The sequence below is a fragment of the Schistocerca serialis genome, chromosome 10 (genome assembly GCF_023864345.2).
Source record: "Schistocerca serialis cubense isolate TAMUIC-IGC-003099 chromosome 10, iqSchSeri2.2, whole genome shotgun sequence".
Classification (NCBI taxonomy): domain Eukaryota; kingdom Metazoa; phylum Arthropoda; class Insecta; order Orthoptera; family Acrididae; genus Schistocerca; species Schistocerca serialis.
The window spans coordinates 166,784,229-166,809,391 of NC_064647.1; the positions used below are offsets into that span (position 1 = coordinate 166,784,229).

The 25,163-nt window shown below is 41.5% G+C and overlaps 1 protein-coding gene across 7 annotated transcripts in view; it reads right to left on the bottom strand.

Annotated features, from left to right (window-relative positions):
• LOC126424864 (zinc finger protein 239-like) overlaps positions 1–25,163 on the bottom strand; it is a 262,872-nt gene that overhangs the window by 224,932 nt on the left and 12,777 nt on the right. For all 7 annotated transcript variants that reach the window (XM_050087680.1, XM_050087679.1, XM_050087686.1 and 4 more), the window contains exon 2: positions 4,006–4,068. In XM_050087680.1, the coding sequence (XP_049943637.1) occupies positions 4,006–4,068 (63 nt within the window). The remainder of the gene's footprint in view (positions 1–4,005; positions 4,069–25,163) is intronic.

Consider the following 25,163-nt stretch of genomic DNA (forward strand, 5'->3'; position numbering starts at 1 on the left):
GACACATCTACTGATTCTGTAAGTTATCTCAATGAATTTATATATGATTCCAAAGTTGTAAAGTCCTTTCTGAGTCACCTGTATTAATCTGATGGTATAAAATTAATATAAATCTTAAAAAGAACTGGGATAGAAACAAATATTAAATGTGTGTAGGATATCTAAGTGCATTAGAGGCATATTACGGAATAAATTGTGTCCCTGGAGTGTAACAAGAGGGAGGAGGGAGATGTGTGCAATAAATGCGCAAGGAAAGCTCATTTGCCAAATTACGTTCATGCACTTCTTCCTTCATAGGTGTGCGAACTGGAGGTCGAGCAGATGCATCCAAAGCATCATTAGGTGGAAGGTACAAAGAACGCACTGAGATCGTAAAGGGTGTGAGAACTTTCACTGCAATTGCTTGTATGGTCATGGTAAGATGGACAGGACAGGAGTGGCATCTGTCATCAATGAAAACAGCCACTCCACCTTTAGCCCTGTCTCCAGTAGCATCATACTTTCTGTATAAGTGGTAACCCTGTAATGCAGGTGTGTTAGTGACTATGATGCATTTCTTGCAAGCAAATGCAGAATGGGTTCTCCTGAACCAGGTGCTGTAATTCTTCCAAATGCAAGCGATATCTATTTAAACTCATTATTCTACATTAACTATTTCTTGGTGTTGGGAATTTTTTCCCATTAGCGTATAATACTGACTATTTTCCAATACCACACCATGGCAACTGAGATATTTGTCTTAATAACGTATCCACTTTGCTATACCCTCTGCCAGATTGTCAAGTTGCCTATGCACTGTTCCCTACATCCTGCTATCTACATTGAAATTGCTGCCAACTGCTTCATTATGTAATCTTGAAGTTAACACTGCCATACACACTAATATCCCCATGTGTCAATATATATTTTAATCTACATCACTAAATGAAAAATAATGGTAAATACAACAACCATTGTACAATTTATTACTGCTACTCCACTGTTATCATTGTATGGTATCTGCATACTGATATTTACAGGCAATTACAAAAGTGTCAGGTATATTGAGAAGTGGTAGTGCTCTTCAAAACACGGAAAACAATACCTATCAACATGGGTCTGATAAAAGCACTCTTTCTGAGATATGAACACATGTTCATACGAGTGCTGAAAGATGGTTGGTTGTGGAAAGAGCACAGTCATTGCTTGGTCCTCCTTCCATAGCAGCAACCGAGTTTTTTAAATGCCTTTCTTTACCATAGTTCTACAGAGACACCTTATTCTGAGCATTAAGTAGTCTGCAGTCAGTTGAATGGCCCATGTTGAGTTGTACTGTGGTTTCTGTTGTCTTAGTATGTATTATTGTACAGTAAATAATCTATCACATTGTCTCTCTGCTTACACAGATTACTTCACTCCAGTGCTCACTGCTGTTGTGCTGCTTGTGCCTACAAATGTAAATGGTTCCATACATTTTACTTATCTGTCTTCCGCCATGTGTAATCAATGGAAGTCTACTACTGCACAGGTAATAAGTTTGGACCATGCACTGAGAAATCAGCAATCTGCAGTCAGGCAAACATTTGTTGAAATAAGTGGGGTATTTATGGTTGGCAGTTTCTATGCACTCTGCAGTGTTGGGAATGGCAATGACATCATGTGTCATGGTTTTCCCTCATTGTCATTTCTCCTACTGGCCTCAGACTTTTGCAACTTCACCTTCCAGAGGTTCTTTCCTGCTGATTTGGCACCTGGATACGTAATGTTGTGCAGTACCTAGGCCTTCCTGCTTTACCCCTAATATGATGGTGTCTCAGCTACCACGATGACATTATGCTTCACTTTCAGACTTGGGGCACCCAGCTGTTCCCTGGTGCTACAATAGCTTCCACATTTGGCCCAATTTGCTCTGCATTTCACCCCAGCTGGCAGTCCACTGGTCATTGACATATGCGGTGTGGCTCCCAGGAGTTGCCAAGGTATAACTTGGACAAATTTTTAATGTCCACTGCAGATATTATCCTTGGGCATAACAGGGCCATGCATGCTACCACCAAGATTAAATGAGGCTTATATTCTCAGTGACATACTCTCCTACAAAGCTTGAGTATGTGCTATCTTGACAAAGACTACAGATAATATATATGTGGTGCCTGTTCTTTCAGAAATGACAGAAAGAACACACTATGAATGTGGTGCCCCTTGCCCATCATCCCACCATTATTGGCAGCATTTTTCCAATTCCCATAAGGTAACGCCGTGAGTAATAAGGATAATCTGTGAGGCGCACTACATTCATACTTCATGGACAAACTGAGAATCTGGGTCAACAGGAGGCACACTAGGGTAGCCCATGCAGCTGCGATGGTCACTGTGTCCTGATGGTTTAGTGGTCAGAGCAACTGCCTAGTAAGCAGGAGACCCAGGCTTCAATCCCAGTCTGGCACAAATTTTCAACATTTCCCACTGATTTGCATCAATGCCTACTCCCACCCAATCTCTATAATTAATTTGTGTCTTATTACAGATAATGTTTACACATGATGACACACCAGCACATTTTCGCATCAGTGTGTGTGAACATCTGGGGCACACATTTAGGAGTACTGTAATGGTCACAGAGGCCCCTCCTCATTACCCAGACCACAATCCCCCAGGCTTCTGATTATTACAGAAGTTGGTCTACATTGCTCCATTCAACATTATGCATACACCACAGGATACTGTCTTCATTGTATGCCAGCATGTACAATGAAAGGGTCAACTTCAAAGTAAGTGTGACTCCCAATTCCGAAGGGCAAGGGATGCATTGTCATGAATGGCCATCACATTGAGCCCCTCTTAAGAACAATTTTTCTGATCTCATGAAGTATTTGAGAGGAATTCTGGTTTCTGTAACTACAAAAATAAACTAAATAAACTTGTTATTTGAACAAAAAGAAATAAAAACAGCATAGCTTAAAAGAACTATGACAAGCTGTAGACTGCATAGTAGACTTAAAGCTACTAGCATAAACATGTAATAGCTCCATGTGAGAAAGAAAACAAACAAACTCACTGAAGATAGCACAAAAATTACTGAAACACGTTTGGGTGGAAACAAAGCTACAAACGTGTTTTTCATAAGGCAGAATTCCTCTCAAATTTTCTTAGCAAGCACAGAAAAAATAGGAAATGCAGCAGTCACAAGATGATTAGCTTAGTAATAAAGTTTTTCTGAACCCACATTTCCTGGACTCATTTTCTTGTTTCACTCAATATACTAAAACTGAAATTATTTAATACTTTTTTAACATCCTGTATACTGTACGTACTGGCTTGTTCAAGCTACAAGTAACTTGTGCACCCATCTACAGAAGATGTATACTACAAATAAAAGATTATTAGTACATTAATGCTATCAAACTGTAAAAACAGAGTGCTCCAACACTACCATTTTTCAAAGATTTCTGGAGTGTGAAATTACGAAGAAACTTGTTGAGTGAGGAAATCAATTGGTGGATTAACCAAAAAAATTAATAATAATTAAGTTTGTTGTTGCAAACTGACAAAACAAGATAGTAGGAAGTTTTAGAACATGGAGTGAAAACGGCCTCTAAGCAACACACCAATCAAGCAAACTGGTAAACGGCATGTTATGCTGACAAGCCATATAATGTAAATCATGCCACTTTGTTGGGTCCAAATCTGAATGAGGGTGGATATGCATTTTGTAACTTTTGGATCTAAAATAATAATGAAGAAAAATCACTCACACTTGTACCACATTTTCAAAAAATTAGTGACTCACTTATGACAGCGAATAGGTGCCAAAACAAGTCTGAGTAACATAAGACTGAAGATGGTTGATGACAGTGCCAATCAATAATTTATATCTGTAATACTGTGATGTGTCTGTGCTGGATAATAATCCATTTTAATGAGACTTATTCTTTTTACTTTATTGATGAAACTGTTGCCACTTTTATTTTTTTACTAACTGCCTGAATGTTAATAAACATAAATGCTCACATTAATATTACTTACTGGCTCTTGTTTGATGAATGTTGTATCACAGAAAAAACTTTCATGTCTTGCCGGTGCCGTCATCTGAAAAAAGAAAAACCTGTAAGTGAAGACAAACTACAAAGAACAACCTGAGGCTAAATTGTGCACCATACAAAGAAAGAGTATAAAATGATAACTTCAGAGACTTTACTGGTCTCATACAGATACGATTTTATGTTTGTTTGTGTGACCATCTTCTGCAGCAGCTGTTAAAATCTATTACTATTGGTTATCAATCTTGAGCTGACTGCAATTCAACTAAAAAGAATTACACCAGACACATTTCGCTTTTATTTATAAAGCATCTTCCATGATTATTCTGTAAATTGGATATATATGTTTGCACATTTTTGGTTCTTTTTTGTTAAAAACAGTGTTTTATTCATAAAATTGGTGTGCAAGTTACTTACAGTGTTCCTTTATATATTCTGCTCCTTCCCTCCCTGCTAGCAGTGGCAGACATCAATTCACATTTGCACTTAGCAGTTTTTGCCATTCTGCAGTATTTATTGCACTGTGTTATTTAGACTTCACTTTTGAAAACTGTTTCTCATTCCGCACAGTAACAATGTTTATGTCTGTACGTCTATTTTCATTCATGTTGCAGGTGCTGCCAACCAGTGAAGCTACATTTGTGTGTGTGTGTGTGTGTGTGTGTATAAATGGAGCAAATGGTTATATGTGTTATTTAATGTTCTATTAAGTAGTCAGTCAGTTTAAAGAGCATGTGGTTTGCCAAGTTGGTGTGATCATTTATCAGTTGTTTCGTTTCTGTTATGGTTTTCTTCGATGTGGTAGTTTTCTTGTAAGGTGAGTAGGTGTTTCTTTTTTTTTTTCCCCCTGATTTACACGTCTGTGTGTCTGGCTGTAATTTTATGTTGGTGTAAGTGTTCAGCAAAAGTTGAATAATTTGTGCTATACTTTTGTGCTATTACATGTTGTTTGTATCTTGAGTCAAATGTCTTCTTGGTTTGGCCTAAGTATTTTCCATCACATGTTTGCGATTTCAGTTGGTATATTCCTGATTTCTGATAGAGATCAGCTTTTCCTATTGTTTTTTGGATGTGCTTCTGAACTGAGTTGTTTGTTTGGTGGGCTATTTTTATAACCACGAATACACATCCAGAATATCTAATATTTGCAAAAAAAACAAGGCATAAAAATAGCCCACCAAACAAACAACTCAGTTCAGAAACACATCCAAAAAACAATAGGAAAAGCTGATCTCTATCAGAAATCAGGGATATACCAACTGAAATCCAAAACAGGTGATAGAAAATACTTAGGCCAAACCAGGAAGACATTTGACTCAAGATACAAACAACCTTTAATAGCACAGAAGTATAGCACAAATTATTCAACTTTTGCTGAACACTTACACCAACATAAAATTACAGCCAGACACACAGACATGTAAATCAGGAAGGAAAAAAAAAAAAAAAAAAAAAAAAAAAACACCTACTCAACTTACAAGACAACTACCGCATCGAAAAAAATCATAACAGAAATGAAACAACTGATAAATGATCACACCAACTTGGCAAACCACATGCTCTTTAAACTGACTGACTACTTAATAGAACATTAAATAACACATATAACCATTTGCTCCATTTATCACTACCATCTCCTCCCAGATTCTGTCCTATAATCACCATCCAGGTACATCCCCAATAGACGCTCGCTCCATCCCCCCCCCCTCCCCCCCATGAAAAGTAAATGTCAACCCGACCTCAGTCCTCTCACATCTCTAACATACAAGAAATTTTCACTAACTTGCGCACATATGCACGCATACAAAGTAGTTTCTTTGGTTGGCAACACAAAACAATGTGAATGAAAATAAACATACAGGAGTAAACACTGTTATGGTGAATTGAGAAACAGTTTACAAAAGTGAAATGTAAATAACGCAGCGCAAAAAATATGGCAGAATGGCAAAAACTGCCAAGTGCAAATGCAAATCAAAATCTTTTGACATCAACCGCTGCTATCAAGGACGGAAGGAGCAGAATATGTAAAGAAACACCATAAGTGACTTGCGCCCCATGAACCATGAACCATACCGCTGGTGGGAAAGCTTGCAGGCCTCAGTGATACAGATAGCCATACCGTAGGTGCAACCACAATGGAGGGGTATCTGTTGAGAGGGCAGACAAATGTGTGGTTCCTGAAGATGGGCAGCAGCCTTTCCAGCAGTTGCAGGGGCAACAGTCTGGATGATTGACTGATCTGGCCTCTTAACATTAACCAAAACTGTCTTGCTGTGTTGGTACTGCGAACGGCTGAAAGCAATGGGAAACTACAGATGTAATTGCTCCTGATGGCGTGCCGCTTTATTGTATGGTTACATGATAATGGCATCCTCTTGGGTAAAATATTCCAGAGGTGAAATAGTCCCCCATTTGGATCTCTGTGTGGGGACTACTCAGGAGGATGTCATTATCAGGAGAAACCAAACTGGCATTCTACGGATCAGTGCATGGAATGTCAGATCCCTTAATTGGGTAGGAAGTTTAGAAAATTTAAAAAGGGAAATGTTTAAAATTAGATGTAGTGGGTTCATGGGTGTGAGGAGAAGGCGGGAGGTTGGTTTGTTTGTTTGTTTGTTTTGTTTTAGGGTGCAAAAACAACAGGAGTCATACACACCCAAGTCAAAACTATAGAACACAAAGAGGGAGAGGAGTTACAAAATGACTATACGTCAGTCCCAACTGATATAATAGAAGACACCTAAAAACAGCTATGTGCAAAAAGGGCTAAAAATGACACCATACAGAAACGGAGGTCCAAAACTAAAAATTAAATGGCCTTCGCCGTAAGACACGGTCAACAGCCCGCACATCATTTGCTGAAATGGCCAATAATGCAGATGGCGAACCCAAACGGGAAAGTAAATGGTTAAAAATTGGGCATTCCATCAGGAAGTGGCAGACAGTTAAAACTTGAGTGCAATGTGTACAAAGTGATGAGGTAGCGCCACTTGCAAATGACTATGGCTAAAAAGGCAGTGCCCAATATGCAACCGAGTTAAAATAACCTCCTCCCAGCAGGAGGGCCAAGAGGAGGTTGACCAAGCTGCTGGAAGAGGCTTAATAAGCCAGAGCTTATTCCTGTGAAGGGAGGACCATTGGCAATGCCAAAGGAAAACCACCTCCTGACAACCGGCAACACAGATCATTGGAGGGAACATAGGTGCTCACGGGCTGATGTACGAGGACTGCAACTTTGACAGCAGTGTCAGCAGCCTCATTTCCTGGCAGACCGACATGACCAGGGACCCACAGAAACATCACACTGCCTCCACCAAGAGTGAGCAGTTGACAGTTTTCCTGGACTTGCTGCACTAAGGCATGGGCAGTGTACAGCGCATGTAGACTTTGAAGGGTACTGAGTGAATCTGACCAGAAGACGTAATTGAAAAGGCTGTGTCACCAGATGTACTCTGTAGCCTGATACAGGGTGTGTGCCAGAGTGGTGTGCCAGAAGCCAATATTGAAAGACATAGGTGCCAATGATGAAGGCACACCAGATCACCATGGTCAGTCCGAGAGCCATCAGTGTAGACAAAGGTATTATCAAGAAGTTCCATGGAAAGGTCGTGAAACTGAAGGTGATAGACCAAGGCTGGAGTAGTGTCCTTAGGAAGTGAATGGAGGCCATAGTTAGCATGGGCTGCTTCATGAAGCCAAGGTTGTGAAGGATTCACACCCACCGGGTAAGGTACAGGTAGTGTGAAGTTAAGCCGCCATAGCAAGTGCCGAAAGCGGACTTCAGGGGGTAACAGAAGAAGAAGGATGACCCCCATACTGACAAAGAAATCATCAAAGAAGAAGGCATAGGATGGGTGGCCACGCATGGCAAACAAACAGCATGCATACCTGCTGAGGAGAAAGTCACAGCGGTAGGACAGGGGTCGTTCATCAGCTTCGGCATACAGACTCTCAACTGAGCGCCAATGGCCGAACATCTACATCTACATCTATACTCCGCGAGCCACCTTACGGTGTGTGGCGGAGGGTACTTATTGTACCACTATCTGATCCCCCCTTCCCTGTTCCATTCACGAATTGTGCGTGGGAAGAACGACTGCTTGTAAGTCTCCGTATTTGCTCTAATTTCTCGGATCTTTTCGTTGTGATCATTACGCGAGATATATGTGGGCGGTAGTAATATGTTGCCCATCTCTTCCCGGAATGTGCTCTCTCGTAATTTCGATAATAAACCTCTCCGTATTGCGTAACGCCTTTCTTGAAGTGTCCGCCACTGGAGCTTGTTCAGCATTTCCCTAACGCTCTCGCGCTGACTAAATGTCCCCATGACGAATCGCGCTGCTTTTCGCTGGATCATGTCTATCTCTTCTATTAATCCAACCTGGTAAGGGTCCCATACTGATGAGCAATACTCAAGAATCGGACGAACAAGCGTTTTGTAAGCTACTTCTTTCGTCGATGAGTCACATTTTCTTAGAATTCTTCCTATGAATCTCAACCTGGCGCCTGCTTTTCCCACTATTTGTTTTATGTGATCATTCCACTTCAGATCGCTCCGGATAGTAACTCCTAAGTATTTTACGGTCGTTACCGCTTCCAATGATTTACCACCTATGGCATAATCGTACTGGAATGGATTTCTGCCCCTATGTATGCGCATTATATTACATTTATCTACGTTTAGGGAAAGCTGCCAGCTGTCGCACCATGCATTAATCCTCTGCAGGTCCTCCTGGAGTACGTACGAGTCTTCTGATGTTGCTACTTTCTTGTAGACAACCGTGTCATCTGCAAATAGCCTCACGGAGCTACCGATGTTGTCAACTAAGTCATTTATGTATATTGTAAACAATAAAGGTCCTATCACGCTTCCCTGCGGTACTCCCGAAATTACCTCTACATCTGCAGATTTTGAACCGTTAAGAATGACATGTTGTGTTCTTTCTTCTAGGAAATCCTGAATCCAATCACAAACCTGGTCCGATATTTCGTAAGCTCATATTTTATTCACTAAACGTAAGTGCGGAATCGTATCAAATGCCTTCCTGAAGTCCAGGAATACGGCATCAATCTGCTCGCCAGTGTCTACGGCACTGTGAATTTCTTGGGCAAATAGGGCGAGCTGAGTTTCACATGATCTCTGTTTGCGGAATCCATGTTGGTTATGATGAAGGAGATTTGTATTATCTAAGAACGTCATAATACGAGAACACAAAACATGTTCCATTATTCTACAACAGATTGACGTAAGCGAAATAGGCCTATAATTATTCGCATCTGATTTATATTCTTGAAAATGGGAACGACCTGCGCTTTCTTCCAGTCGCTAGGTACTTTACGTTCTTCCAGCGATCTACGATAAATTGCTGATAGAAAGGGGGCAAGTTCTTTAGCATAATCACTGTAGAATCTTAAGGGTATCTCGTCTGGTCCGGATGCTTTTCCGCTACTAAGTGATAGCAGTTGTTTTTCAATTCCGATATCGTTTATTTCAATATTTTCCATTTTGGCGTCCGTGCGACGGCTGAAGTCAGGGACCGTGTTACGATTTTCCACAGTGAAACAGTTTCGGAACACTGAATTCAGTATTTCTGCCTTTCTTCGGTCGTCCTCTGTTTCGGTGCCATCGTGGTCAACGAGTGACTGAATAGGGGATTTAGATCCGCTTACCGATTTTACATATGACCAAACCTTTTTGGGGTTCTTGTTTAGATTGTTTGCCAATGTTTTATGTTCGAATTCGTTGAATGCTTCTCTCATTGCTCTCTTTACGCTCTTTTTCGCTTCGTTCAGCTTTTCCTTATCAGCTATGATTCGACTACTCTTAAACCTATGATGAAGCTTTCTTTGTTTCCGTAGTACCTTTCGTATATGATTGTTATACCACGGTGGATCTTTCCCCTTGCTTTGGACCTTAGTCGGTACGAACTTATCTAAGGTGTACTGGACGATGTTTCTGAATTTTTTCCATTTTTGTTCCACATCCTCTTCCTCAGAAATGAACGTTTGATGGTGGTCACTCAGATATTCTGCGATTTGTGCCCTATCACTCTTGTTAAGCAAATATATTTTCCTTCCTTTCTTGGCATTTCTTATTACACTTGTAGTCATTGATGCAACCACTGACTTATGATCACTGATACCCTCTTCTACATTCACGGAGTCGAAAAGTTCCGGTCTATTTGTTGCTATGAGGTCCAAAACGTTAGCTTCACGAGTTGGTTCTCTAACTATCTGCTCGAAGTAATTCTCGGACAAGGCAGTCAGGATAATGTCACAAGAGTCTCTGTCCCTGGCTCCAGTTCTGATTGTGTGACTATCCCATTCTATACCTGGTAGATTGAAGTCTCCCCCTATTACAATAGTATGATTACGAAACTTCTTCACGACGTTCTGCAGGTTCTCTCTGAGGCGCTCAACTACTACGGTTGCTGATGCAGGTGGTCTATAGAAGCATCCGATTATCATATCTGACCCACCTTTGATACTTAACTTAACCCAGATTATTTCACATTCGCATTCGCTAATAACTTCACTGGATATTATTGAATTCTTTACTGCTATAAATACTCCTCCACCATTGGCGTTTATCCTATCCTTGCGGTATATATTCCATTCTGTGTCTAGGATTTCGTTACTGTTCACTTCCGGTTTTAACCAACTTTCCGTTCCTAATACTATATGCGCACTATTTCCTTCAATAAGAGATACTAATTCAGGAACCTTGCCCTGGATACTCCTGCAGTTTACCAATATTACGTTAACTTTTCCTGTTTTTGGTCTCTGAGGACGGACGTTCTTTATCAACGATGATAATGTCCTCTCTGGTAAGCCGTCAGGTATTTTATCGTTTCGCCCAAGGGGGGGGGGGGGGGGGGGGGTCCCTCTAACCTAAAAAACCCCCGTGTGCACGCCACACGTACTCTGCTACCCTAGTAGCTGCTTCCGGTGTGTAGTGCACGCCTGACCTGTCTAGGGGGGCCCTACAGTTCTCCACCCAATAACGGAGGTCGATGAATTTGCAACCATAATAGTCGCAGAGTCGTCTGAGCCTCTGGTTTAGACCCTCCACACGGCTCCAAACCAGAGGACCGCGATCGACTCTGGGCACTATGCTGCAGATATTAAGCTCAGCTTGCACTCCGCGTGCGATGCTGGTTGTCTTCACCAAATCAGCCAGCCGCCGGAAGGAACCAAGGATGGCCTCAGAACCCAAGCGGCAGGCGTCATTCGTTCCGACATGTGCTACTATCTGCAGCCGGTCACACCCAGTGCGTTCAATAGCTGCCGGAAGGGCCTCCTCCACATTACGGACGAGACCCCCCGGCAAGCACACCGAGTGCACACTGGCATTCTTCCCCGACCTACCCGCTATTTTCCTGAGGGGCTCCATAACCCACCTAACGTTGGAGCTCCCTATAACTAATAGGCCCACCCTCTGTGACTGTCGGGACCTTGCCGGAGAATCGGCCACTGGCCCAACAGGCGAGGCATCCTGTGGTGGCTCGGAAACGATGTCATCACCACTAGGAAGCACCCCGTACCTGTTGGAAAGGGGTAAGGCAGCTGCCACGCGGCCAGATCCCACCTTTGCCTTTCGGCCAGGCATGCGCGAGCCCACCACCGTCCGCCATTCACCCTGGAGTGATGGCTGACCGGTAAGATGCTCACTGCCGGAAGACGCAGCGACATCAGGGGTTCCATGTGATTCCAAGGCCACCGAAGTAGGCATAGGTCTCACCACAGTTGCCCCAACGCCACTACGAGCCGACGCCTGTGCCTCGAGCTCGATGAGCCTAACAGACAAAGCCTCCACCTGCCCCCGAACAGATGCCACGATAGTGGATAGTGTTGAGATGGCATAAATGGGATGGGTGTGAAGATGCATAAACAAAGCACCCATAGTCTAGTTTCGAATTGACAAGGAACTGGTAGAAACTGAGGAGCGTGGTTCGATCGGCACCCCAGGAGGTACCATTGACAACACGTAGGACATTGAGGAGCCACATACTGCCAGGTAAGATACATGGGAAGACCAAGAGAGTTTCCTATCGAGCATGTGTCCCAGGAATTTCATAGTTTAAATGAACAGAAGGGCAACAGGCCCAACGTGCAAAGATGGTAGGAGAAACCACTTGTGTCATCAGAAATTCATACAGACAGTTCTGTCAGTGGAAAAGGGAAAGTCATTGTCAATGCTCCAGGAGTAAATATGATCAAGACATTGCTGAAAATGTCACTCAGTGAGACAGGTCCATGGAGAACTGCAATAGTGGCAAAATAGTCAATATATAGAAATGGGAAATGATTGTGAGCAAGACACAAAGTATTTTTTCAATCTCCTCAGAATGTTCAATCTATATTGTAGCAATGGAAATGCCACACGTGATGGAGCATGTATAGATAACATCATTGTTAACTTTGATAGGGATTTGTACATGGTCAGTATTGTAGGTGGGGGATTTGCAGACCATGATCCAATATTCCTCACACTCAACCAACACAAAACTGAAGGACTTCCCTCCAACACAGGTGCCAATGCTAAGGAAAAGGTACTGTGGGTTAGAGGGCAGAAGGAAGAATTAGTAAACCAGTTCATTTAGAAACTCTGAGATATTAAGTGGGACTGTATATATAACTGTCAAGTGGGAATAAATAAAACTGGAACTGCTTTTGAGAACTTCATTAAAATTTATTTATATTTGTGGTATTCTTGTTCTCCTCTTATAAAAATCAATCATAAAAGCCAGCCTATAAAGAAAAACATTAAGTGGTACACAGATGAACTTACCAATATGAAGGAAAATATGTTATCATTGTACCACGTGTATAAAAATTCTCTTAAATATGGAACAGAGCAGAAAGATGAACTGTACACAGCATATCTTGAATGTAAGAGAACCTACAAAACTAAGCTTAGAATGGCAAAAAGAACAGCATTCGAAAGATACATTGAAGGGGCTTCTAATAAGTGCAAAGCTGCATGGAATGTTGTTGCACAAGAGCACTGCAGGAATGATGAACATAGAATAGCTCTTGACCCGGATAAAGTTAATGGTTTTTTCATGGACTCTGTAAGTGATATTAGGAACAAAATTGAAACAACAACCACTAATGCAAGTGATCTACTTAAGCAACAACAATCTGCAAAAAATACCTTTAAATGGAGGACAATTGCACCCACTGAGGTTACAAAGGTAGTGGCAAAGTTCTCAAACTCCAAGAGCATGGACTACTCTTGGTTGTCCAATTACATAATTAAAAAATTGGCCTTTCTGTTTAATAGGTGTCTAGAGTTTGGAGTCTATCCTACAACTCTAAAAATATTGAAAGTTATCCCAGTGTACAAAAAAGGGGACAGAAATGATCTCAAAAATTACCGACCAGTTTCAATAGTTCCCATTTTCTCGAAAATATTTGAATTTCTTATTTATAACCAACTAACCTATTACTTTGAGTCACATAACTTACTCTCTAATAGTCAATTTGTCTTCCGCAAGGGAAGAAATACAACCACTGCTGTTCTTTCAATTGTGAATGAAGTAATAACAGCCTTCGAGAATAATAATAAAGCCTCACTTCTTTTATGTGATTTAAGTAAGGCATTTGACTGCATTTCTCATGATATCTTACTTGCTAAACTCAAATTCTATGGCGTACAAGACTCTGCATTGGCAGTAATTGAATCATACCTAAACAATAGGAAGCAGTTTGCCTCTGTCAGAAACAGAGACTCACAATTGCTAGAAGTTAAGACAGGAGTCCCACAAGGTTCTGTCCTTGGGCCCTTCTTTTTTATAATTGCAGTCAATGATTTACCCCATTGTATCCCCAACACTGTAATTTGTTATGCTGATGAGACAACTTTGCTTGCTCAGCACGAGAACATATCAGTTACGAGAAAATATCAATTCTGCAAGATACGATACAAGATGGCCTGGAAGCAGCACTAAATTGGTTCTCATCAAATACACTGCTTTGCAATCCTGATAAAAACCAACAGATTATACTAGGATTGTCAAGAGAGGTATAGGTGAAAGCAGTTAAAATTCTAGGAATTCATGTAGACTAAGTTAATGTGGGAAACACACATCAACCATACCTGTGCAAAATTGTATCGAGTTATGTATTTAATGTAGAAACTGAGGAGCCTGGTGACAAAATAATATTTAAGAGTTATTTGTTTTGGACTCTTTCAGTCACATATAGAGTATGGATTGCTGATATGGGGACACTCTCTTCACATCACTGAAGGTCTAAAAATTCAGAGGAAAGTGATAAGGGCAATGAGCAACGCTGGTAGATCAGAGCACTGCCAGCCACTGTTCATTCAGCTGAAAATTTTAACAGTTATTAATCTTTATATATATGCCTCAGCATTGTATGCAAAAAAACAATATAGCAGATTTTGAAATGAGGGAAAACATACACCACCATAACACCACAGGCAAAATAAAATGAGACATACCTAGGTGCAGGCTGACAAGAACAGGGAATTTCCATCTAATCAAAAGTCTAAAAATATTTAATAAACTTCCATTTTCTTCTCGGTCAGCTCACATAAGTAGCTTCAGGAGAAAGCTACTAAACTGGTTACTAATCAATCCTTTTTACAATATAACATAATTTATGAATATAAAATCAATCGACATTAATTTTCAAGGATTTCATTATGTGATGTCACTGAATGTATTTATCTTATGTTATGGTGTATGTTATCATCTATGGGCACTATTTGCAATGCTCATTTAGTTTTAAGGTATTATTCAAGGAAAATGTTATATTATATCCATGTAAATTGCCTATTCCATCTCAGGTGGTCAATGGTGAATAAAGAATCTGAATCTGAAGAATCTGAACAAAAATGGAGCTGGATATGCCCGGTGGGAGACAGGCCGTGATAGGGTTAATGGTGATAGCAAAGAGGACGGAACTCAGGACAGGCACATTGTTTTCCTGGATGCAGGTGTCAGACAAGGCAGAACCCACGTGAACCTTGAAAACTCGATCTTGTAAAAATGCCTGAAGGAAACAGGGTAGGCAACCATGGAAGCCCCACATACAAAGAGTACAGAGGATACCAGTTCTCCAGCAGGTGTCACAGGCATTCTCCAAATCGAAAAACATGGCCACAGTCTGGGATTTCTGCAAAAAACAATTCATGATGGGTGGACAAAGTAATGAGATGGTCAATTGCAGAACGCTGTGCTCAAAACCCACAATGTGCATTCGTCAGTAAATTGCGAACCTCAATCCACCATACCAGCCGGGCATGAATCATACATTCCATCATTTTGCAAATGCAGCTGATAAGGTAGATTGGGCAGGAACTAGAAGGACGGTTTTTGTCCTTACTGGGCTTAGGTATGGGTATGACGGTGGCTTCGTGCCAGCATCTGGGAAATGTGCCCTCTGTCCAGATGCAGTTCTGTGCCTTAAGTAGAAAGTGCTTGCTCGCAAAAGAAAGGTGCTGTAACATCTGAAAGTGGATGGCGTCCAGCCCAGGGGCAGAGACAGGATGAACTGAGAGCATGATCGAGCTCCCTCATAGTAAAGGCGGCAATTCGGATGAGATAAAGGTATCGGCCGAGCTGCCTCCGCTCATTTCCAATGGAGGGTGATAGTGGGAAGAGCATGAAACTTCTGCAAAATGGTGGCACAAGGTGTTGGAGATAGCAATAGGGTCCACAATAACATTGTCTGCTACTGTGAGGCTGGAAATAGGGAAATGGATCTTGATCCCAGAGAGTTGTCAGAGGTTGGCCCACACAATAGAGGAAAGGGTGGAACTGTTAAAAGAAATAGTGAATGAGATCCAGCTAGCTCATTTGCTATCCCAAAGAACGTGATGAAACTTAGAATGCATCTGTTTATAATTAATGCAGTTTGCCATCATAGGATAATGGTTAAAAACACGGAGAGCGCGTCTCTGTGCGTGAATTGCATCGCGCCATTCCTTCGTACACTTTGGGACTATGACATGACGTGGTAAAGAGGAAGTGCGAGGAATGGAATGTTCTGCAGCAGTAAGGATAACATTGATGAGATAGTCCATCTAGTCATCACAATTGGGGAAATCTTGTTCTTCGAAGGTCACCAAGAAGGAGTAAAACTGCCAGTCAGCCTTAGCAAGCTGCCATTTGGGTGTGCACGTGGATGGCGTAGGAGTCAGCAAACTCAGAGCACTCAGGAAATGATCACTTGGGTAAGTGTCAGAAAGAACGGACCACGCAAGATGATGGGCAAGTTTGGCAGTGCAAAAGGATAGGTCCAAATGGGAATAGGTGTGCAAGGAGTCATAAAGGAAAGTGAGTGCTCCAGTGTTAAGGCAGAAGAGGTTATGAAGGTCAGCCAAGAGGGCACCTCTCTGACAGGTCCTGGAAGAATCCCAAAGAGAATGATGTGTATTAAAGTCACTGAGTAGCAAAAATGGGGGAGGTGGCTGCCCAATAAGTTGAAGGCAGTCTGCCCTGGTGACATCAAATGATGGAGGTACATAAATGGTACAGAGAGAAAAAGTCAGGCAGGGAAGGGAAAAACGAACTGCAACGGCTTGAAGATGGGTAGTCAAGGAAATGGGCTGACTATGAATGTCATCCTGTACGAGCAGCATGATGCCCCCATGAGATGGAATGCGGACCTCAGGGGGAAGCTCAAAACCAACAGGTATGAAATGTGAAAGTCCAAAACAGTTGTGAGGGCGCAATTTCGTTTCCTGAAGGCAGAGTACAAGGGGATGCTGTGATGCTAAAAGCAGCCATAAATCCTCTTTGTGGGACCAAAGGCCATGAACATTCCATTGGAGGACAGTCATGAGGAGAAAGAGATGTAGGGGTGTCAATTCGGTGGCCACTGAGCGACAGCCGGTGTAGAGTTGCTACTACAGGGCATAGGAGCAGGTGGATGCTGGAGGTCCACAGAAGCATCGGCTTGCTTACGTGGTCGGTCTGTGGTGTCCAACACTGAAAAACACCCAGGTTAAGGTACCACGTGGTGACACCATTGAATGCTATCTTCAAGTTGGTGAAGGACAAGACCGTTTGCCTTTGGTGGACTTCTTTGAGCATTTCCTGTTAGAGAAAGACTCGGGTGTTGTTTGGCTGGGGGGATGGAGGAAGTCTTCACGGGAGTACTCCTATCCTTTCCTGCTCACTGATTGTGTAGCTGGTGGCTTCACCCCTTGAGGTGAGAGTTTGATGTTTTGTTGCACAGTGGCATGGGGGAATGCCATGCCACCTTGGCACTGGGCGATTTGTCACACCCTCGTAGCTAAATTTGGAGTTGCATGTCTGCGTGGCCATGTTCTTCATGGAGCGAGGAGTAACAAGAACAGAACTATAGGTGTCAGACAGGAGAAAACAGGGTTTGCAACTAGCCAGTAACTTCCAAACTACTGGATAAAGCACTTTTTCCTTTACCCAGATCTCTTTGACAGCCCACTCATCAAGTTACACAGGACAATCTGGGAGGTGGCGGCATGGCCGCCGTTGCAGCTGATACAGCGGGGAGAAGGAGGTGGACAATCACCCTCGTGTGCATCCCTAACACAGGTTACACATTTGGCTGGGTGTCGACAAGACATTCTAGTGTGGTTGAAATGATGATACTGGTAGCAGCGCATTGGGTTCAGAATGTATGGTCGGACTGTGATAATTTCATAGCCTGCTTTGATCTTGGATGGCAGCACCACTCTATCAAAGATGAGGAAAAGAGTGTAGGTGGGCACTACAGAGGAATCTACATTTTCATTACATGACAGACAGTAATGACACCCTGATCAGAGAGGTAAAATTGGATTTCAGCGTCAGTTAGACCATCGAGCAGCCTGGTGTAAAATACACCACGGGAAGAATTCAAAGTTCTATAGGCCTCGACACAAAAAGGGTAGTCATGGAGAAGCGAGGCAGCAAGCAGTAGTTGTGCTTGAGAATCAGAGGCAGTCTCCAAAAGCATTCCGTAAACAAGAGCAGGATTTCACAGGGCCAGCAACTCCATCAACACCTTTCTGAATAATAAATGGACTTACTGTGGCGAAGGACTGACCATCTTCAGTACGCGAGACCACAAAGAACTGTGGTGCAGTGGGAAGGCTCTTCAAATCAGTAGCCTCATTACGTTTACATTCTGTAGGTGTTGACTGGGAAGATGATTGACTCATTGCAAGAAAATCCCACAAGATTACCAATGTCTCTGATTGCTCGCTCCTTACAATTGGGGGCTCCCTTCACAAGGGGGCGCACATACCTTAGGTGATTGTTCACACGTTAGGTCACACTTCCCAAACATGTGACAGAGGGACCAATCAGCAATTTGGGAAGGTTGCAGCTCATCACTCCTCCCTGGGCCTGGCCTGTACCAGGAGTACATGGGAACCCTACCCATCAACCTTGGGCTGGGAATTATGCATTACCCAGTCACCTGTTACATGTCAGACATGTGGGCCAGCCTTTAGGAGCACACAGGGAGGAAAAAGAAAAAGAGAAACCTCAAATGCTGAAGTGGAGGAACAAGAGGAAAATGGAAACAAAGAAAGGAAAAATGGCGTGAAAACAAAGGTGTGACTGTTCTTATGTCAATGACAGACAATGCAGAATATTCCCAATATCATCCTAGATGTTCGCCAATGGAGGGGAAAAAGAATAGCAAGAGGACATATATGTAGCACGGAATGGAAAATACGCTGCAAAGGCTGGGGCCCCATGGTAGCCAAGCACAAACCCGCCAAAGAGTGGTGAGCCCCCTGGAGGGAGAGAATTTGATTTATTGGTATAATTTTAGGAGAATGTGATTCATCTGTAAAGGAGCATACATATGGAACACTAGTGTGACCCCTTATTGAGTACTGCTCAGGAGTTTTGGAAATGCACCAGGTTGGATTGAAGGAAGAGATCAAAGCAATTCAGAGGCAGGCTGCTGGATTTGTTACTAGTAGGTTCAAACAAACACGAGTATTGTGGAAATGCTTCATGAACTCATCCTAGATGTAGGTTATATCCAATCTTTTGTAACTGTAATATAAGTTTTGTTTAGACCATATGTGTTTTGATTTATTCAATGCATCTTAAGTGGTCACTGTAGCAATGTGACTTTTCTTACGAATCTTTTTGCCAAGATCACACATAGTTCTCATGTGCTGGATTACTGTTATTAAACAGTATTAAATTACTATTATTACTCATGGACTTCTTTTTAGTTCATATCTAACTTTCTTCTACATATAACTTTTCAATTTTAGTACACTGCATTTCACTGACACAGAACATATTTTCATTTTCATGTCTCAAAACTTTAATGTCTCTGGTTTACAAAATATTCAAATATATTACAGGAATGCAGCTGGGTGACATCTTTGACAACAGACAAAATTTCAAGAGGTGCACAACCACACAATCATGGATGACAAAGATTAGATGTTATCCAGGGTGAATATTAACAACCAATGAATGAGATAGCATTAACTCCTCCTGTCTGTCTGTCAATGAAGGAGAGAGCAAGATACCAAGCATAATTTAAGCTAAAACTTCCATACTCAATCATTTAACCTCAATTGGTTTCTCAATAACACTATCCCAATAGCTGGAGGTGCATGCCAGAATCTCCAGGCAACAGCAGATTTGCTTGACAGTTTTAAATGTGTGTGATGCTTAGGCTCAGTACAATGACCTCCACAGTCCTAATATAATCTGACTGTGACATATAACATGCCACAGCTCCAAGGGATATGATAAATAGCCACCTTACGCAAACTGAGATCATCCTTTATAGAACCTAGAAGGGCCTTTATCTTAGATGTGATCGAGAAACACATCTCATATCATGCTTCCCTCCAAGGTATACAGACACTGTAAAGGATTTTCTAAAGAAACAGACTACTGTATAATAAGTATAAAACAAAGCATTGGGCTAAAGATAGAGAGATGCTACATGAAACTCATTTACCTGTCCAGATCTTTCACAAAACCCAAAGAAAATCTGCTTGCATGTAAAGCCTGTTAGTAGCAGCACAGTACCAAAATTAGTGCCACCACCAAAATTTTGAGAGGCAATGAGAGACCACTGTGGAAGGAAATGTGAAAACTCAATATGCAGAGTGTTAGTGGCATCAAGAAACATCTGAAATCATTAAAATTGAACAAAGCCCCACAGCCCAAATGGAATCCGTTTCAGATTTTATACCCAATTTGCAGCTGAGTCAGCCCCCCTAGGTTAACTATAATCATGGGTAAAACAGGCACTGAAATTTAGAGTAGCAAAGCAAAATCTGAAATGGTTAACTTTAAAACATTCTTTACAAGTTAACCCTTATTCCACTGAAAGATGAGTGAAATAGATATTAGTGTCAGTGACACTGACATCATTAAAACTGAACAAAGCCCCAGGGCCCAATGGAATCCATATCAGATTCTATACCATATTTGCAACTAGGTTATCCCCCAGGTTAACTATAATCTATCATAGATCCCTCAAACAAAAACCCAGTCTGAAATGTGTAAGTTTGCTGATAGTGATGGTTTGTTAGATCCTTTCCATTAGATTACGAGTGATGAAGCCTAGTTTCACCTTCCTGGTTGTGAGAGTTCACAGAACATAAGGTACTGGGCAACACAGAACCCAAACATTGTTTCTCAGCAACCACTCCATGATGAAAAAAATTGGTTCGGTGCAGTGTAACAGAAATGTGCATCATACATGGAAATTTTTGATACATTTTGTGTTCAACACATCAAATATAAAAGACAATATTGCTTCTTCCAGCAGGATGGGGTATCATGCCAGAGGTCTAAGTTATCCTAGGAAACAGTCCACAATGTCTTCACTGAGAAACGAACTGTCAGCAAAGATTTATGGCCACGAAGTTCACTGGATCTAAAAACATGTGACTTTTTCCTGTGGGGACACTTGAAGAGCAAGCCCTATGAAACAAAGCCACAGAAAGTACAGGAACTGAAAGATAACATCAGCCATGAAGTTGGCATCATCAAGAGCCAAACTTTACACCGGTTGTATCTGATTATGCTTAGAAGTCCACAACTGTATATTGATTTTGCAGAGGGGACTCTTTCAGCATCACCTACAAATGTATTTTTCACTTTGCTTTTCATTTTAAATAAATGTTAAACCTATTTCAGCTCTTTGTTTCTGTGTTTGCTGCATTTCCTTTATATTTACATGGGCTACTTTCACCTGGGACATCCTGTATAACTTGAAACAAAATTTGTATACACAACAATGTGCTGGGTTTTGTTTTCTTTTCTTCCTCACAGTTGATTTTAAGAGAAAACAAGGAAGTTATGTTTATGGCTAACTTTTTAATCCCACCAGCCACAGATTAAAATTATGCAAAGTACTGTCACTGAAGATACTATCTTCACAGATCGAGTGGATCTCTTTCATACCCCATATATTAGTGATCCAAACTGATTTATCCGTTCATTTTATGTGACTTCAATTGTCAGTCAAGGTTTTTGCTTGCACTAACAAATAAGGCTCAAGGTCAGAGAGCGGGAGGAAGGGGGAGGGGGAGGGTTAAGGGATGGACAGAGGGGGCAGGGGGAGAGGGAGGAGGAAAGGAAATTGGCATAGAAAGGGGAAAGCAGGACAGAGAGAGGGGGGATGAGGAACTGGAGAGAGAGAGAGAGAGAGAGAGAGTGTGTGTGTGTGTGTGTGTGTGTGTGTGTGTGTGTGTGTGTGTGTGTGTGTGTGTGTGAAAAGAGGAGGAGATGGGCAGAGAGGAAGAAGAAGGCAATTAGGATGCATACCTGATTCCCATACATGCTTATCGATTGCGAAGTTTGCTAATGAATGTATAGAAGAGCTGTACAGGGAAAATCAACTTGAAGGTGACACTATTGAGAAGAGAAAGCAAACAGATGATGGTGTGATGGAAAACGTGACACTGCAAGAAGACTTTGATAGAGCACTGCAAGACCTAAGTTGAAACAAAGCCCCTGAAGTGGACAACATTCCCCCAGAGTTAATGAGATCCTTGGGAGCACCAACAGCTGCAAAAGCTTTTCACCTGGTGTGCAAGATATATGAGACAGGGGAAATATCATCAGGCTTCACTAAGAAAGTAACAATCCCGATTATCAAAAAGGTGTGTATCAACAGGTGTGAGTATTAAGGAAGCATCAGTTTAATAAGTCATGGTTGTAAAATACTAACACAAACTAACTACAGAAGAATGGAGCACCTGACAGTAGCTGACCTAGAGAAAAATCAGGTTGGATTCCACAGAAATCTAGTAACTTGCAAAGCAACACTGCCATTACAACTTATCTTTGAAGATAGGGTATAAAAGGCAAACCCATATTGATATTCTTTGTTGACTTAGAACAAGAGTTTGACAGTATTGAAGTTTCAGGGGAAAAAATAAAGATATCAAAATGTTGTCAACAATTTGTACAGAAAGTAGTCCTAGGAGATGAAGGATGTGAAATGGAGGCAACAAATGCGTAGGGAATAAGACAGGATAGTAGATTGTGTGAGTATTCAAGATTATTCAATCTGCACACTGGGAAAGCAGTAACAAAAGCCAAGGAGAAATTTTGGAAATGAAAAAGATTTTAGGAAGGAGAAATGAAAATCTTTAAGGTTTGCCGCTGACACTGTAATTCTGTCACAAATGGAAAAGATCAGTAGAATGGAAAATCAGGAGAATGCAATTTATTTATTTATTTATTTATCTACGCAGCGATTGAACTGTGCATGGCTCATGTTCCTGCCATCATATATTTTACACCCCGTTTTTAACATACTTGCACCTCACTACATTAACTTAAATTACTACTGTCACCGAGTTGCTGCTTTGCTGACCATGAGCGGTACTAGCAGCGTGTATCAATATATCCCCTCTCGTAGTATCCTTGCTCGACTGCTATGACTTCCCGGTGGTTGTCTGTCATGAAACGAGTTTGGGCTGCCAGTCAGTTGGAATGCGTCTGGAGTGCAGTCCGGACCTGCCAGTCGGGGAGTTGCACTGCGGCACTAGTGTAGTTGGGTTGGAGCAGCAATGAGGTCCACATCAACATGACCATTGCCACCACGCATCACTTGAGCCGGGCCACGGTATTGGTGGATCGTCGGTCAGTCGTCCTACCGGACGATGCGTTTTGGCTCACCAGTGTGTGCTTAGTTACTGTTAGGTGTCATTCGGGTCTCCGTGCAAGTGTTGTCAGGTTGTGTGTGTAGTTGGCATCATTTCCACTGATGACTATTTTAGATGTTTTGGGCATTCTGAGAGGAGTCGGTGAGTTGGTGTTGGGTCTGCTGGCGGTCGCTGCGCAGTGTCGGAACATGTGTGGAGCTGTCCGATCACTATGAGCTTCATCGCTCACTGACAAAGGACATCAAAGTTGAGTGGTGTTTTAAGAACAAAAGCCACATCCATTCATGTTGTGTGGTTCGTTTCGGTGGTTCACTGTTGGGGAGGTTTTCCTGTGAGCAACACGAAGTGTTTGCATTGCTGAAATTTAGCCGCCATGCGGTTGAATTAACTATATTGATTGACTACAATTCAAGGGCACCAGCGGAATTTTCTGCCTTGTGGCTGTTAGTGTTCTAGTTACCTGCTCTGGCCAGTAACGTAATTTCAGGCAGTGTCCTCTCCTCACCTGTTGTCGCTGTCAAACATGGTGTATAGTTTTGAGAGCTTAATTCATGTACATATTTGATTGTGAATAATTACGTCTGTAACATTTTGTGTTTGAGTTCTCATGTTCTGATTGGTGGCAAACAAGTCGTTTTGTCAGTCAGTCCATGACTGTCCCTTGGTTGGGTTCAGTCGGACCAAATGTAGCTGGGCTCACCACCTGTCTCAACTAAGTGAATAAGGGCAAACCGACCCCTGGAGGTTTCTGATGCCGTTGTCTTTATTGTCTTTCTCACCGGTGTTTAATTGTTTGTTATAATCTATCACAGCCAATGATTTAAAAAAATTCTTGGTTTTACTGTGTTTTATGTAAATTAAAGGTCTTCAGCCACGTATAAGTAAGTTTGAATTCCGGCAAGTGGATATTTGCTCAAAGGTTATTGTCTTTTTTTCTTTTAGTGCAGTTTCAGCCACTTCAAACTTAAGGCTTATGGTTAAAGTTTTCTTAAAAATTTTGTAAAATTAATTGTGGGCCTTCAGCGACTTGGAACCTTATTCTTAAAATTACCTTTCATGCTTAAACATTGTGGCCTTCTGCCCTCAAAGGTTTATGGTATTTTTGAATTTTGGAAAATCAATTGTGGGGCTTCAGCCGCTTAAAACCTTATTCTTAAAATCACCCTTTAAGAAATGTAAATATTTTATTTGTAATTCTTAACTGTGTATCTTGAGTCACTTAAAATATTTACGTTGTTGATTTTTGAGATGACTTGTTTGGAGGCCTTCAGCCATGACAGAATTGGTGTTTGAAACTAGTACTTGTAAAAGTTCGGCTATGTGCCGCTTTGGTTGTAAATATGTCGTTAAATTACAATAAATTACAATTTTGAGTGAAACTGACCAACACCTTATTCGGCCCTTTCCACAATCCTAATCAGCTGTTCTGCCCAGCAGGTTTCACAGGGGTTTTCAGAGATCACAGGAAAATTATATAAGGTTTGCCACTGTCATACAACAAAAATAATAATTCAAAAATATACACACAGAAAATATATAAATATGCTTTTACGAGGATATGATAGGTCGATGGTCATGGCCTTTAAGAAGGAACCATCTTGGCATCTGCCAGTTAGTAGATAGCGTCTTGAGAAGAGGTTATTAGCTGGAAACCAGTAACAGTGAAACAATGGTGCTGAAATGCAGCCAAATTAAATCTGGTCATACTGAGATATTTACGTTAGGAAATGAGACACAAAAACAAGTTTTGCTATTTGGATTACAAAATAATTGGCAATGGCAGGAGTACAGAGAATTTGAAATGCAGGTTGCTGATAGCCTGAAAAGTTTTATTTTTTGAAAAAACAGAAAGGAGTAGAGAACTTTTAAACTACTGTAATTTTCTACGAGAGTTTGCAGTGTAGCCTTGTACAGAAGGGAAACATAGATAATAAACAGTATCAGCAAGAAGAGCATAGAGGCTTCTGAAATATGTTATGCATACCAACGAACCCTTATGACAATATTATGGAAAGTTTCGATTGCTGCTCACTGTA